The sequence below is a fragment of the Phodopus roborovskii genome, unplaced genomic scaffold, assembly GCF_943737965.1.
Source record: "Phodopus roborovskii unplaced genomic scaffold, PHOROB, whole genome shotgun sequence".
Lineage (NCBI taxonomy): Eukaryota > Metazoa > Chordata > Mammalia > Rodentia > Cricetidae > Phodopus > Phodopus roborovskii.
This window is the reverse complement of record NW_026126416.1, coordinates 14324607-14339717: the sequence shown is the minus strand read 5'-3', so window position 1 is coordinate 14339717 and position 15111 is coordinate 14324607. Positions and strand designations below refer to the sequence as shown.

The window sequence follows — 15111 nt, the reverse complement described above, 5'->3', positions numbered from 1 at the left end:
AACAAAATAGTTTTATGGGTGGGTGGGGGTCAGCAATACATGAGGAACTATACTAAAGGGTAGCAGCTTTAGCAAGGTTGAAAACCACTGGCCCAAGAGCATTGTCTAAGGTACCACCTGTGTAGGAGCTCAGGCAATTAATGTTCCCCCAAAAAACCCATCATGAATGACATCTATAAATAACCTTCCTTCCTTACTCTCTAGGCAGAATATCTAGAAAGTATATGCTCTACCCAGTCTGTCAGAAATCTGCCCTCAACTCCGGTGGCCAGAGGTGGTGCCTTTGATTCCCACCTTAGTGTTTTCTCTTTGACCTTAAGGTCCCCATCATATAGGCTACTTGTCAGCTTGTAGGGGAACCTAAATGGCGAAAAACAAATTAAATTTATTGTGTTTGTGACACATGAGGCTCTCAGAAGTGAGGTCCTTCCCTTCTCACCAGATCCATCCCTCTTCCCACTTGGTTTGAGATCTTTGTCTAAGCTACTTGTCCTTACTGTCATTCACCCTGGGCCAGCACAAGTCTCAGATTCCTCCATGCATGCTGTGATGGCATCTCTTTTCATTGGCTGATTTTCAGGCCCCACAGCAGTCCTGTGACTGATGTAGTAGAGCAAACCTCACATTTTCTTGGTACCAAGATAACCTTGGCTTGCTCAGGGCTGATCATCCTGATCTGATTTCCCTGCTATTGTGAAGATAGTGACTGAACTTTGTTACTTTTCTCTGATTCTATTAAGAGTCTCTCTGCTTACTTGCTTGTGGGTCTGTGTGCTCTTTGCTAAAATAATGTAGTGAACAGTACAAAATGCTATTTTGCCACAGTGGGAAAATGTCAGTGGCTTCCCAGAGAGAGTGCTCTTTCTCCCTTGGTGGGTCATCTTGAAGCCAAAGAAGAGGCCCAGAAATGGACATTTTGATGGCTTCTAAATGACTAGCTTTTAAAGCCCACAAACCATGTTTTGTGGGTTCTCTCATCTGCACTGTTCTTCACATCATTTAAAGCAACAACCAACTCTTCTTGGGACTGTGTTGCATTATAAAGTACTGACACAGATCTTTTCTTACTGGTTCTCAGCATGTTGGCTGGACAGTCAATCATGCTGATTATCAACTCAGCTTCCCTTACCCCACACCAAGTTGCACGTGCGCACGTGCATGTGCATGTGCGTGTATGTGTGTGTGTGTGTGTGTATGTGTGTGTGTGTGTGTGTGTGTGTGTTTGAAATAGGCTCTCCTTATGTTACCTATGATGGCCTTGATCACACTGTTCTTACAAGATTGGCCATACTTCAGTATCTTGATTTCCCAAGTGTTGTGACCAAAAGTGTATACCACTGTGTATGGCTTCTTCACCAAGAGTTTTAAAAGGATATTCAAAGCTACTACTTACTTGTTTGGTTTTAAAATTACCTTTATTTTTATGTGTGTGGTGTTTTGCCTGCATGTGTGTCTGTGCTTCATATGCACACAGTGCCCATGGATGCCAAAAGAGGGCGTCAGATCCCCTGGGACTGCAGTTTCAGATAGCTGTGAGCTGCTGTGTGGGTGCTGGAAATTGCACCAGGGTCCTCCAGAAGAATATCCAACTGCTCTGAATTGCTGAGCCATTTCTCTGGCCCCCAACCCTACCATTTATGACATACCCCCTTAGGTGCAAGACTTTTGCTACTTTGTTTACATACATTGTTCCATTTAAGCCTCATGCCAACTGTCTAAGATAGGTGGTCCCCCCCCCTTGTCTTCCAGATGAGGAAACTAAAGCTAAAGATTTAAAAAAATAGCTAGAAAGTTACAGAGCTAGGCCTACTGCTTCTCCCCTAGGATTCAGGCCTCACCTTTCACAGAGGTCATGGGACTATTGCTTCTCCTCATCCACCAAACCCACTGCTCGGTCTTATGCCCATGACTTGCCTGTTGGGAGCCAGAAAAGCTAGACTTTTTTACTTATGCCCAGGAAGCTGATACCATCTTCCATTTTTGCCACACTCTCCGCTTTCCAGGCATGACCTGCTGTGAAGTACTGTTGTTCATCGGGACTTCAGTTTGCCCCCAAGATCATCCCTATTTGTGCAGTATCTATTTGTCATCTTCTCAGGCATCTATAGTCCTGCCTTCCCTGAGCACTCCCTGCTCTTCAGTATTGTTCTAAAGCCGAGACACCCAGTTTGTTCTCTCACAAGGGGAGGACACCTTTGTAATAACACAAAGATGGTGACTTATCCAGGTCAGAACTAGGTCACCAAGATGATAAATTTGTGGGAAAGTCTTAGATGACCTGTCCTCAGCAACCCCCTCAACTAAGCAGGAAGTTTGGAGCTGTTTCTCTAGGGAAGTTCTTAAACTTTTGTTCACTCTCCATCACAGCCTCTGTGGGGAATCTGCAGCAGCTCTTGCTTTGGGTGAGGAAATTCTTTATTTGATGAGGATAGCTTGGCATGAACCTGTGAGCAGGTTTCCTGATGGTCCAGAGCCTACCTATGGCGATTTCTTAGCAAGAAGATCAGCAGGGCAACAATTAGGGCAATCACAAATAAATCCCAGTATTGTCCAATGGTGCTGTCCAGTTTTAGCCATTTCCATCTCATGGTAAACTGCTAGAGAGAGGCATTGAGTCAAAAAACAAAACGAAAACCAAAAAAACCAAAAGCCAAACAGTCTTAGCACCTCACCATAGTCAGAAACATTTCTGCTCTCAAACCTACCACTGCCACCCTGCCCTCAAACCACCCCCCTGCTCCCTTCTGCCTTAGAAGATGTAATCTAGTTCAGGGTAGAGACCATATATGGGCTTAATTACCACCATTAAAATAACCTCAAAGATGTAGAAAACTTAGCTGGACAAGGTGGCACTTGTCTCTAATCCCTGCACCGGGAAGGCTGAGACAGAAGGGTCTCAAATTTGAGGTCAGCCTAGGTTACACAGTGACTTCCAGGTCATCCTTGATTATGTGATAAGGCCCTGTCTCGAAAAAATTAATTTCTACTTTTAAGAGATACAGCTCTTTGTGGTATCACTTGCTACCTGCCATCTGCTTACCAGTCTCAGATTTCCATGGCAAGAGCTGTATTTTGAACAAGTATATATAGCACATCTCGGCTTCAGGCTTTGAACACAGAGTGTGTGGAAAGAGTATCTGCTGAATTAATTCACTGGTTGTACTACACTGTCAACACATACTCAACAAGCTGAATTGCTGTGTGGTAAGTATAAAACTTTGCATTCTACTCATCAAAAAAAAAAAAAAGTTAACTTAAAAAAAATTACCCCCTTGGTAAGCCATCACTTCGTCCCGGAGTTTCTTAGAGCTTTCAGAATCGATTTGAGACAAACTTACATTAAAAAACAGGACATCTCGGAGCAAATGCATAGTTTCCAGTTTCATAAGGGCAAAGAATACAGGTATGTGAGCATCTGGGCTTGTCTGAGCAGCCATGTCGTACAATCTCCTGGCCAGATGAATGTCCTAGAAAGAAAGCAGTCCATCCCTATCAGGTACAGAACCTTGAGAAACATAAACTGTTGTTAGAAATACCACACTTTATATTTGGTAGGCAGAATGGGCTCATAAAGTTGTCCATACTCTCATCATGCCTGGAGCCTGAGGATATGTCATAACCAATATACAACAAAGGGGATTTTGAAAACAGTAAGTAATAAACCTTAAAATAGATTATCCTGGATTATCCAGCTGGATTCCATGTAACTGTAGAGGCCTCAAGCCCAAGTATCTTATGGCTGAGGGCAGAAGAAAGTCAGATTAAAAGTCTTGGAGGAACCCAACCTGCCATGCTGGATGGTCAGGTGTGGGAATCACATGGAAAGAAGTAGAAACAACTCAAAGAGCCAGCAAGGAAACAGTGGGCTTGGTCTTAACGTCAGGGAACTTAATTCACTAAAAACCTGAATGAGACTGAAAGTGCGTTCTCCCCCACTACCTCCAGTCCAGAAGGAACCCTGAGTTTAGTTCCATGAGGCCATAAGCAAAGTCAGGCTATTTAGACTCTTGACCTAAAGAGACTTGGAGAGTTTAAATGTACGTGTTGTTGTTAGGAATGGCATTTGTGATGGAAACTAACCCAGGCCTCAAAACCCTTTCTCATCCTGGCTTAGCTCTTACTTGTGAATAGAGAACTTTAGGCACTACAAGTACAGATCCCTAAAATAAACCAATATAGCTAAATAATAATCGCATGATCTCCCTAGTATGTATCATAGAATTTATCTTTGTCTGTGTCTAGGTCTTAGACAGTCATGTACTATCTGTTCCAAACTAAGTTTAATAAGGTGTCTATTACATAGTAGGACTTCAATAATTCTTACAGAATGAATGGGTGGGCTATTTTATCTCTCAGGAATATGATTCCTGAAAAGATATGTTACTGTAATTGAGGGGGTGGGAATCCTCATTGAATTATGCCAAGGTAGATGATTATTTTTCATCTATTTATGGCTTATGTTTTTATTTTGTTTTTATCTTGTTTGCTTAACATTGATGAAAAGGCTTCTAAGGAGTATTCCTTTAAAACATTTTTTTTTTTTACATTTATTGTGTGTGTGTGTGTGTGTGTATGCTATAGTTCTCAAGAGGAGGCCAGAGACCAACTTTAGGAGTCTCCTTCTGTCTTGTGTGTTTCATAGACTGAATAGGTCCTCAGGCTTGGTGGCAAGCTCCCTTCCCCACCGAGTTGTCTCCCTGGCCCAGGAGTACTACTTTTAAGGTGTATCCCCAGAATTGCACTTTTGTTGGGGACCCATGGATTAAGAAGAGCTTTTTCTTTTTTCTTTTTTTCCCAGAAATTCACTTTATTTCTCATTTTGGATTGAATTTAACACTGCATACAGCTGCCAAGCTGCATCCTCAAACCCAGGTGGCTGCATCCTCAAACCCAGGTGGCTGCATCCTCAAACCCAGGTGTCTTTTTAGGCTTCAGTACTTGAGAGCCCTTGGGGCCTCTGTTAACCCTTTTCCTGTGTAATGCCTTTCCTCAGCTGTCTTCTGCTTACCGCCTGTTGCTCTCCCTGTATCATTCCCTCCCTCTCTCCTTCCCTTTCCACTTCCTCTCCCCACCCCACCCTCTTCTGAAGCATACTTGTCCTTGAACTCAGAATCTTCCGGACAGCTGAGGGCTGGGATCACAGGTGTGTGCCACCATACCTGGTTCATTTCTTAAGGACTTCTAAAGCTTTGAGGTCTGCTAAATAAATTTTTTGAAAGAAAATAATTCTCACATAAAGTGCTTACAATTTAGGGTACTGTAGAAATCTTCTCATCAAGAAAGAAAATAGACTTTGTAAACCCTAGTCTGTGTTTAATTCCAGCCTATTCACTGTATGTTCATAGGCCAGCAGGGTGTACCTTCTAAAGCTGTCCACCCACATCTGGAAGGCAAATTGACTCAAATGATGTGGAGGTGGTCAGCTTTTATCAATAATAGAGGCGTTCACTTTCTGTTTTCTTTTGCTTATTAGTATTATTTGTGTTTGTGAAGGTGCATGCCACATGGTGTCAGATCTCCTTATATTTTAATGTGAGTTCCATGTTGCCAGACTTGCAAGTGCTTTACCAGTTGATGCACCTCAGTGGCCTTCCTTTTTGATTTTTGAGAAAGAAATTCATTCATCCAAGGCTGGCCTCGAACTTACTAAGTAGCTGAGGATGACCTTGAAGTCCAGATCTTCCTGCTTCTTAACTCCCAAGTGTTGGAATTACATGTCTGTACCACCATGCCTGCCTCTGAGGCATTTATCCTTAAGTTAGTTATCATTAGTTTATTTCTTGAGGCACAGGAATCACCATTCATTTATGTGATCTATAGTTTTCAAATTGGCAAGGAGTGCCTTTTAAAGTAGGCACACATGCCTTGCCGGACAGACTTCAAAGTTTGCAGAGGGCTGGGATGAAATATGAAAAATCTTCCTTTAAAATTCCAGAAAATAAAATTCTTGCTTGCTTCTGGCTAATGAGGGCCACTCATATGAAGGAATTTTCATTTTGAAGCTGTAGAAATGACTCCTCTTTCTTTGACTGATTTAGCAAAATGTTCCTCTCTGCTGAAACAAAGAAAAATTCTTCTTTTGATGCATGCTGTTCTGAGGATACCTAGGACTTGGTAAACAAGAAGTCCATTGCATACCTAATCCACTAAGATATTAGGTGTATACTCTGCATGGGAGTTTGTTTTACTTTCGATTCAGTGGTTCAGGTTAAGTGAATTAATCTCCGACTCTTCTTAAATAATGTGTTCTAACTAAAATACCAGCTGTGTCACAGCACTGCTTAATCTGTTCATATGTTCAAAATGGCCCCTTACAGGTTAAAGAGACAGGATATCGCCAATGAGAAAGCATGACACACAGGCCCAGATTTATTTTCCCCCGAGACAGGGTTTCTCTGTAGCTTTGAAGCCTGTCCTAGAATTTGCTTTAAAGACTAGGTTGGTCTTGAACTCACACAGATCCTCCTGCCTCTGCTTCCTGAGTACTGGGATTAAAGGCATGTGCCACCACCACCCAGCCCAGATATTTCTTTTTTATAATAGTATTTTTTACTTAAATTTGAAACAAACTAGTTTTACATGTCAATCCCAGTTACCTCACCTTCCATTGCTCCCCTGTTCTTCTCCCATCCCCCATTCCACCCCCTTTCTGCTTCCCAGGGAGGGTGAGGCCTTCCATGGGGGGAATCTTCAAAGTCTGTCATATCATTTGGAGCAGGGCCAGGCCCTCCCCAATATGTCTAGACTGAAAGAGTATCCCTCTATGTAGAATGGGCTCCCAAAGTCTATTAGTATACTCGGGATAAATACTGATCCACTACCAGAGGCCCCATAGACTGCCCAGTCCTTCTAACTAACACCCACGTGCAGGGGGTCTGGATAGCTCTGATGCTTTTTTATTACTCTTCCTTCTCTGCAATTGGATTCCAGGAGTTCAGCTCAGAGTTTAGCTGTGGGTGTCTGCTTCTGCTTCCATCAGCTACTAGATAAAGGCTCTAGGATGGCATTTAAGGTAGTCATTAATCTCATTATCAGGGAAGGTATTTAAGGTAGTCTCTCCACTATTGCTTAGATTGTTAGTTGGGGTCATCCTTGTAGATCTCTGGACATTTCCTTAGTGGCAGATTTCTCTTTAAACCTATAATGGCTCCCTCTATTATGGTATCTCTTTTATTGCTCTCATCTATTCATCCCCCAACTCAATCTTCCTTCTCCCTCATGCTCTCCTCTCCCCTCCTCTTCTCCCCTTCTTTTTCTCCTAACTCCCTCTCCACTCCCCCTATGCTCCCAATTTGCTCTGAAGATCTTGTCCCTTTCCCCTTCTCAGGGGGACCATGTATGTCTCTCTCAGGGTCCTCCTTGTTTCCTAGCTTTCCTGGCTGTGTGGATTGTAAACTGATAATACTTTTCTGTATGTCTAAAATCCATATATGAGTGATACATACCCTGTTTGTCTTTTTGTGACTGGGTTACCTCACTCAGGATGGTTTCTTCTAGTTCCATCCATTTGCCTGTGAACTTCAAGATTTCATTGTTTGTTTTTTTTTTCTGCTGAGTAGTATTCCATTGTGTAAATGTACCACATTTCTCTCCATCCATTCTTCAGCTGAGGGGCATTATGTTGCTTCCAGGTCTTGGCTATTACAAATAATGCTGCTATGAACATAGTTGAACAGATGTCCTTGTTGTGTGAATGTGCATCTTTTGGGTATATGCCTAAAAGTGGAATTGCTGGATCTTGTGGTAGACTGATTCCCAATCTCCTGAGGAACTGCCATACTGATTTCCAAACTGGCTGTATGAGTTTGCATTCCCACCAGCAGTGGAGGAGTGTTCCCCTTTCTCCACATCCTCTCCAGCATAAACTATCTTTGGCTTTTTTTTTTTTTAGCCATTCTGACAGGAGTCAGATGGTATCTCCAAGTTGTTTGATTTAAATTTCCCCGATGGCTAAGGATGTTGAGCATTTTCTCAAGTGTCTTCCAGCCATTTTAGATTCCTCTATTGAGGGGAAGATGGTACGTATTCACATATACATGGATTTTAGACATAGAGCAAAGGATCACCAGCCTACAATTCACACTGCCAGAGAAACTAGGATACAAGGAGGAACCTAAGAAATTCATACAAATCCCTCACAGAAGGAGAAAGGAACAAGATCTCCTGAGCATATTGGGAGGGGGGCAGTGAATGGAGAAGGAGTTAGGAGAAAGAGAAGGGGAGGAGAACATGTGGGACCAGGAAGATTGAGTTGGAGGACGAATAGAAGAGAGCAAGAAAAGAGATACCATAATAGAGGGAGTCATTATAGGTTTGAAGAGAAAACTGATTCTAGAGAAATGTCTAGAGACCTACAAGGATGACTGCAATTAACAATCTGAGCAACAGTGGAGAGGTACTTTAAATGCCTGTCCATGATAATGAAATTGATAACTAACTTATATGCAATCCTAGAACCTTCATGTAGTAGCTGTTGGAAACGGAAGCAGATACCCACAGCTAAACAGCTGAACTCCTGGAATCCAGTTGCAGAGAGGGAGGAGTGAAAAGCAAAGGGGTCAAGACCAGGCTACAGAAACCCACAGAGACAGCTGACCTGAACAAGGGGGAGCTCATCGACCCCCAGACTGATAGCTGGGAAACCAGCATTGGACTGACTCAGACCCCCTGAACATGGGTCTCAGAAGGCCTGGATAGTCTAAGGGACCTCGGACAGTGGAACCAGGTTGTATCCCTGGTGCACGAAAGGACTTTGGGAGCACATTCCCCATGGAGGGATACTCCCTTAGCCTAGAGACAGGAGGGAGGGCCTAGACCCTACTCCAAATGACTTGGCAGATTTTGATGATCCCTCCTGGAAGGCCTCACCCTCCCTGTGGAGTGGGTGGGGAATGGGATGGGAAGGGTGTTGGGGGGTGTGGGAGGGAGAGGGAACTGGGACTGATATGTAAAATAAGAAAAATAATAAATAAAAAAATTAAAAAAGAGAATTTTCTATTTAGTTCTGTACCCCACTTTTTAATTGAATTATTTGGTGTTTTGGTGACTAGCTTCTTGAGTTCTTTGTATGTTTTGGAGATCAGCTGCTGTCAGATGTGGGGTTAGTGAATATATTTCCCATTCTGTGGGCTGTCATTTTGTCTTGTTGACTACGTCCTTTGCCTTACAGAGTTTTTCAATTTCAGGAGGTCCCATTTATTAATTGTTGATCTCAGTGTCTGTGCTACTGGAGTTTTGTTCAGGAAGCAATCTCCTGTACCAATTTGTTCCACTTTCTCTTCCAAGAGGTACACTATGGCTGCATTTATGTTGAAGTCTTTGATTCATTTGTACTTAGTTTTGTGCATGGCAATAGATATGAATCTATCTGCAGTCTTCTACAAGTCAGCATCCAGTTATGCCGGCACTATTTGTTGAAGATGCTTTCTTTTTTCCATTGTTTGATTTTTAGCTTCTTTGTCAAAAATCAGGTGTTCATAGGTGTGTGGGTTCATACCAGGGTTTTCAATTTGATTGGTTTACCAATCAAACAGCTTGGTGCCAATACCAAGCTGTTTTCAGGACTATAGCTCTATAGTAGAGCTTGGAGTTAGGAATGGTGATGCCTTTGGAAGTTCCTTTGTTATCCTGGGTCTTTTTGTTTCTCCATATAAAGATGAGTATTGTCTTTCAAGGTCTATGAAAAATTGTGCTGGGATTTTCACAGGGATTGCATTGGATCTGTAGATTGTTTTTGGCAAGATTGCCATTTTTACTATGTTGATCCTACTCATCCAAAAGCATGGGAGATATTTTCATTTTATGGTATCTTCTTTAATTTCTTTCTTTAAAGACTCAAAGTTCTTATTATATAGGTCTTTGACTTGTTGGTTAGTTTTACCCCAAGATACTTTATGTTGTTTATGGCTATTGTAAAAGGCAATGCTTCTCTGATTTCTTTCTCAGCCCCTCTATTGTCTGTATATAGTAGGGATACTGATTTTTTTTTTTTTTTTTTTTTTGTGTGTGTGTTAACCTTGTATCCTGCTAATTTTCTGAATGTGTAGGAGTTCCCTGGAAGAGTTTTTTGGATCACTTATGTAAACTATCATATCATCTGCAAATAGTGAAAGTTTGATTTCTTCCTTTCCAATTTGTATCCCCTTGATCTCTTTTTGTTGTCTTATTGCTCTAGCTAGAAGAGATATGGAGAGAGTGGACAGGAAAATGGCTCAGTCGCCAGCTGCTTTGCACAGCCCTGTTTGTGATTCTGTCCTGTTTGCACTTGGCAGCATGGAGGAGCTAGAGTGTGTAGGCTTGGGAAACTCGGGGTGGGGTGGGGGTCTGTCTTTTTGGGTATGGAGAAGCCAATGCCCATGCAGGATGAAAACTTGCCAATGTGGCTGCTTTGGGGGTCACCCACTGTCCTTTAAGTAACTCTGACCTATGTTCTGTAAGTGAATTCTCCCCTCAACCCTCCCCAATTCATTAGTTTCCCAGGGTGAACTTTGGAGAAACTATTCTTTGTTTTGTCCTTGTGAGTTTAGGAGGTGTGTGTGTGTCTGTGAGTCTGTGTGTCTGTGTGTGTGTGTGTGTGTGTGGAGGGGGACAATGTCTGTTCACATCTCCAGCAGAGAAGGGATCTGGGAAACAAGGTGTTGTTTTACGTTCCTATGGTGATGCAATCTGTCCTGACCCTGAGTTTAGATCAGGCAGCCCACTGAACTGGGGTGCTTCTCAGTGAAGCTGTCAGGATAAGTCCTCTGGGTTGTTACCTTAGGCCCACCTTATGTTCCCAAGGACAAAAGAGGCTCATATTTTTACACCAACTCCACAAGTGTTGATTTATGCCTTTCATTCCTTAAATTCAACGCTTTACCAAACTTGATTCCACCAACCTTCTTACATTCTCAGAGACTCCCTGGAAATGACTTTACCCTTGTTTTCCTCGCTGGTTTGCACCAGGATTTGCAGTAACAAGAACTGTGGCGAGCCATACTAAAGAAATGCTACAGTATATGAGGACAAAGGCTGGAAAGGCTATCCTCCTAACCTCTTTGAAATAAGTTTGGGGCTTGAACTCATCAGGGTGCTTATTTTTGAAAATTAGAGTTCCTTTATTAATTTGTCTAGACAAAATTAAGGAAGTTTGCCCTCAACACTTGGTGGCTATTTTTCTAATTGCTAAATGAAGAGATTAGTAAGGACAAAACTTAGTGATCTCTCATCAGCTAAATCTAAAGTCCAGATAGAGGTCTGAGTGCAGCCCCTCTTTTTTTTTCTCTCTTGGGTTTTATTTGTCCCAGTTTGATCACAGTGTATGATCAGTGAGTTCAGAAGAAAACTGGCAGAAAAGACTAGAAAGGGGTCAGAGGGAAGACTTTGGCTGTTTTTCTGAGTGTGGAATGGATGTCCCAACAGCTGCTATCTGAATAGAGAAGTGCCCAGCAGAGGGGTTCTCTGGCGGGTCTGGAGGAAAACCAAAGGGTCTGGCATGGTCCACAGCTGGGCAGTCCTCTCCTGCAACCTTGGCCACCTGTTGTGAGAGGATGCTCCACTCTGCCCCCAGGGACACAGGAGAAAATGGTCTCACTGTGGTGGAGATGCAGCTGTTAGGAGAGTGAGATCTGTTTGAATCACCCTGGGTAACTGAGCTAATTTAGTGGACACACCGGGTGGGGTCATTTGTACACTTTCTGAAAACAATGCTTCTCTTGGGTTCTGGTGTTTTATATGAAGAATTATGAATGAAAGCCTTGATCTTATTAAATCTTAGCCGCTATTCAAATTCCCTTCTGATCTAAATGACAGTCATTCCATATGTTGTTTAACTAAAAAGGCTTTCCACACAGGTTTGTTCATTTAATCTCCTAAACTGGGGGATAGGTCATGTTGTTACATGAAAATAAATGACCCAGAGGCTGATATTGGGGTTCAAGCTTCAAGCTCAAAATCAGAAAGGCAAAGCAGCTGGCCACGAGTTACTTACCTCTACCTCAGACTGAATGGGCTGATCCTGTCTCCATGAGCTCTCACCAAGCCTCAGACTGTAACTCTTCAATGTGGCTGGAAAATGAATGCCTCATGCTAACTCCTGATACTAACTTATATACCTCTCATGAGTCCTGGGATTAAACGTGTGAGCTATAATTCTCTTGTAGACTGATCACTGTTGTGTAGATCTGGGTGGCCTTGAACTCAGAGAGATACCTCTGTCTCTTAATCCTGAGTCCTAGGATTATAGGTGTGTACCACCACCTCCTAGCTTCTGGCTGCTGGGATTAAAGGTGTGTGTCACCACTGCCTGATCTCTATAGCTTGTGGCTGACTTTGCTTTTCTGAATCTTCAGTCAAGCTTTAATAAACCATAAATTTATATCACTGCACCAGGTATCATTAGTTCTGTTTCGCTGAGGTGGATGGACAGGGGAGGTGGAGGGTCAACAAATGACAAACAGAGAAATATCCAGCTTTTCCACTCGGTCCTGTCCATTTCACAAACAGAGGTAGCTCACATCTGCTAGGAATTGGAAAGTGGGCTTGATTTGGAATTGATACTTTATTGCTTGGGCTAAGGTGGATGAAAAACCATCAGGCAAAGGCAGGCTACAGGGAGGACAGGACAGTTGGGTCTGAATAAGAAGCCTTTGGCTGTAGTGACCACTGGCTCAACAGTTCTTAGGAGACTCCCTACTGATAATTTTCAGTGGCTAGTCCTACTGGACTTAAGAAGAAAGCACAAATAGCCAGTAATCTCCATAGTATTTTACTTTAGAAATATTTAAGAATATGAACACCTTGGAGAGAAACATGCTTTTTACTAAGAATGACTCATTGTCAGTCCCATTTTTTTTTTCCTGAAAATGTTTGGGATAAGACATACCTCGCATAAAATTCTGGATCCACCACTGAAGAAATTCTGCAGCAAACTTGGCCAAATGACTCTATATCTACAGAGTGGATTCCTAATGCACACAAGGTCAGTGTGCTTATTACCCCCATATATATATATATATATATATATATATATATATATATACTCAATATATATGTATATAATAATAATATATGTCTCACACCTAACCAAAACTGGTTACTATTGGCATTTGCCATATCTGTCTTATCCTCTCAGACTCATAATACATCTGTGCCTGACTACACCCACTGACTAAGAGATTTTCCTCACTCACACTTGTACTGTTAACTCTTTTTCATTAAATGAATATGCCTCAAGCCAGATGTGGTCTCTCTAGTCTCTGAGGTCTCTTTAAGAGTGCCTAGTGTGGTGTTATGGAGATAATGGCTTGTTTGTGAGATGTCTCTTGATTAATGAATACCACATTAATCTATAGCCTGGGCCTCATAACACCTTGCTGCTTTGACTGACAGCTTAGGAGTTGGTGGAGATGTCAATGCATAAGTCACGTCAGTGGAAAAAGTGGAAACAGGCTCCCTACAAAAATATGTGTTTGGCAAAGGAGGAATGTATGAATTAGATTGGCCCAAATTAGATTTCTTCTACTCATTTGTTATGGACTTGGTATAAATGAGGACATGAATATTATAGTGTAGTTACATGTGTTAGCACAGAGGAGAGGGATTCTTCTCTCTCTTCTACATTAGTGACATGAATGAAATTCCAAACATTTATAAATTTTCTCTTCTCACATAGCTGTCATTACTAGCTCTGAAGCAATGCAATTACCTTTGCAATACCCAGGCCGTGTTCATACATATAGGCCAAATTGAACATGGCTTGTGCACTGTGATGCTTGTCTGCTGCGATGCTGTAATGTGTGGCTGCTGTTTCATAGTCTTTCTTAGTCCCATAACCATAGTAATGGTAATCTCCAATTTTTACTCTAGCGAAAGCATTCCCTGAGAGAAATACAAGAGAGAATAGTCACACAGTGATTCACATATAGTTCTCAGTAAGTCAACCTAATAAGCTGTAAAAACACCAAATACATATGCTCATATACACGAGATATTCAAAATCTCACAGTTAAGATTACACATACTATATGAAACTCAAGTCAATACTCAGTGATAGTAATCTTCATTGCAGGATAATATACATGATTATATTGTTCGGAAAGAAATGATAAACTACATACAAGTTCATATTTGGAGATAGGAAGACAACTATTGGAAAACTGAATCCCATCTTTCCTGCCCCTAGAATTCCTTTCAAAAACTGCATTCCAGTCTGGTAGTGGCCCCAGAAGGACAGGGCAAGAACCCTAAGGCTCTTAATTACTAAAGCTGTTCTGGAGCCTAGTATGGTACTTGATAAATATTTATGGAATGATCATGCTAGGATATTTTTAGAAAATGCCTTCTACAGAGGTAATTTAAGATGTTAACTTTTCAATAAACATGGATATGTGGATATATCAAGGAGGGAAGAAATCATATTACTTTTAAAGATTTGTGGCATCATTCTTTTGAAGGCCACTTAGAAATGGCTTTTAAGTGTGTGTATGTATCTCAGGAGATGGCCATGCTTCTCTTCCCTGAAAGAATGTGGGTTGAACAGGTGAGGGAAAAATTCATGTTGGACATTTATCTCAGCTATGGTCAACCCTTCACAAAATCCAGGCTTTCTTGGAAAATGGGAACCTTGTGTGTTAGGGTCTAAGGTATGTCTTGAGATATAGGACCCTTTGCAAAATTCTTTCCCAATTTGGCCCAGTGTAATGGACTTTTATTTTTGAGACAAGGTTTCTCTGTGTAACAGTTCTGACTGTCTTGGAACTCACTCTGTTGACCAGGATGGCCTCAGACTCACAGAGATCCACCTGCCTCTGCCTCCCAAGTGCTGGGACTAAAGGTGTTTGACACCACCTGGTGGATTTTTTTTCTAAGTTATACCTTTGGGTAACAAAGTTCCTCTAAACTTTTAACATCTCCTGTAAAAGCCCAGCTACTTTAAAGATATATGACATCATGAGCCATCTTTGTTTTGCTCTGAACAGAGATAATATTTTTAAAATTCTTAAGTTTATGAAGACATTAGGTTTCAGATTTTGCTTCCAACATAATTAACACAAAATGTATAGGCGAGTGGGATCGAGGGTTGATAGAGATGGCACTCAAGCAAGAAAAAGTACAGAGGCCAGGAGAGACATG

General features: G+C 41.8%; 1 protein-coding gene across 1 annotated transcript in view; it reads right to left on the bottom strand.

The window, feature by feature from the left end:
* Positions 1–2397: 2397 nt before the first annotated feature.
* Sel1l2 (SEL1L2 adaptor subunit of ERAD E3 ligase) overlaps positions 2398–15111 on the bottom strand; it is a 116836-nt gene continuing 104122 nt past the window's right edge. Inside the window, exons 18-20 of the mRNA XM_051183278.1 lie at positions 13685–13857; positions 3339–3467; positions 2398–2594 (exon numbers count right to left, since the gene is read on the bottom strand). Coding sequence (XP_051039235.1) covers positions 2475–2594; positions 3339–3467; positions 13685–13857 — 422 coding nt within the window. The 3' untranslated portion in view covers positions 2398–2474. The remainder of the gene's footprint in view (positions 2595–3338; positions 3468–13684; positions 13858–15111) is intronic.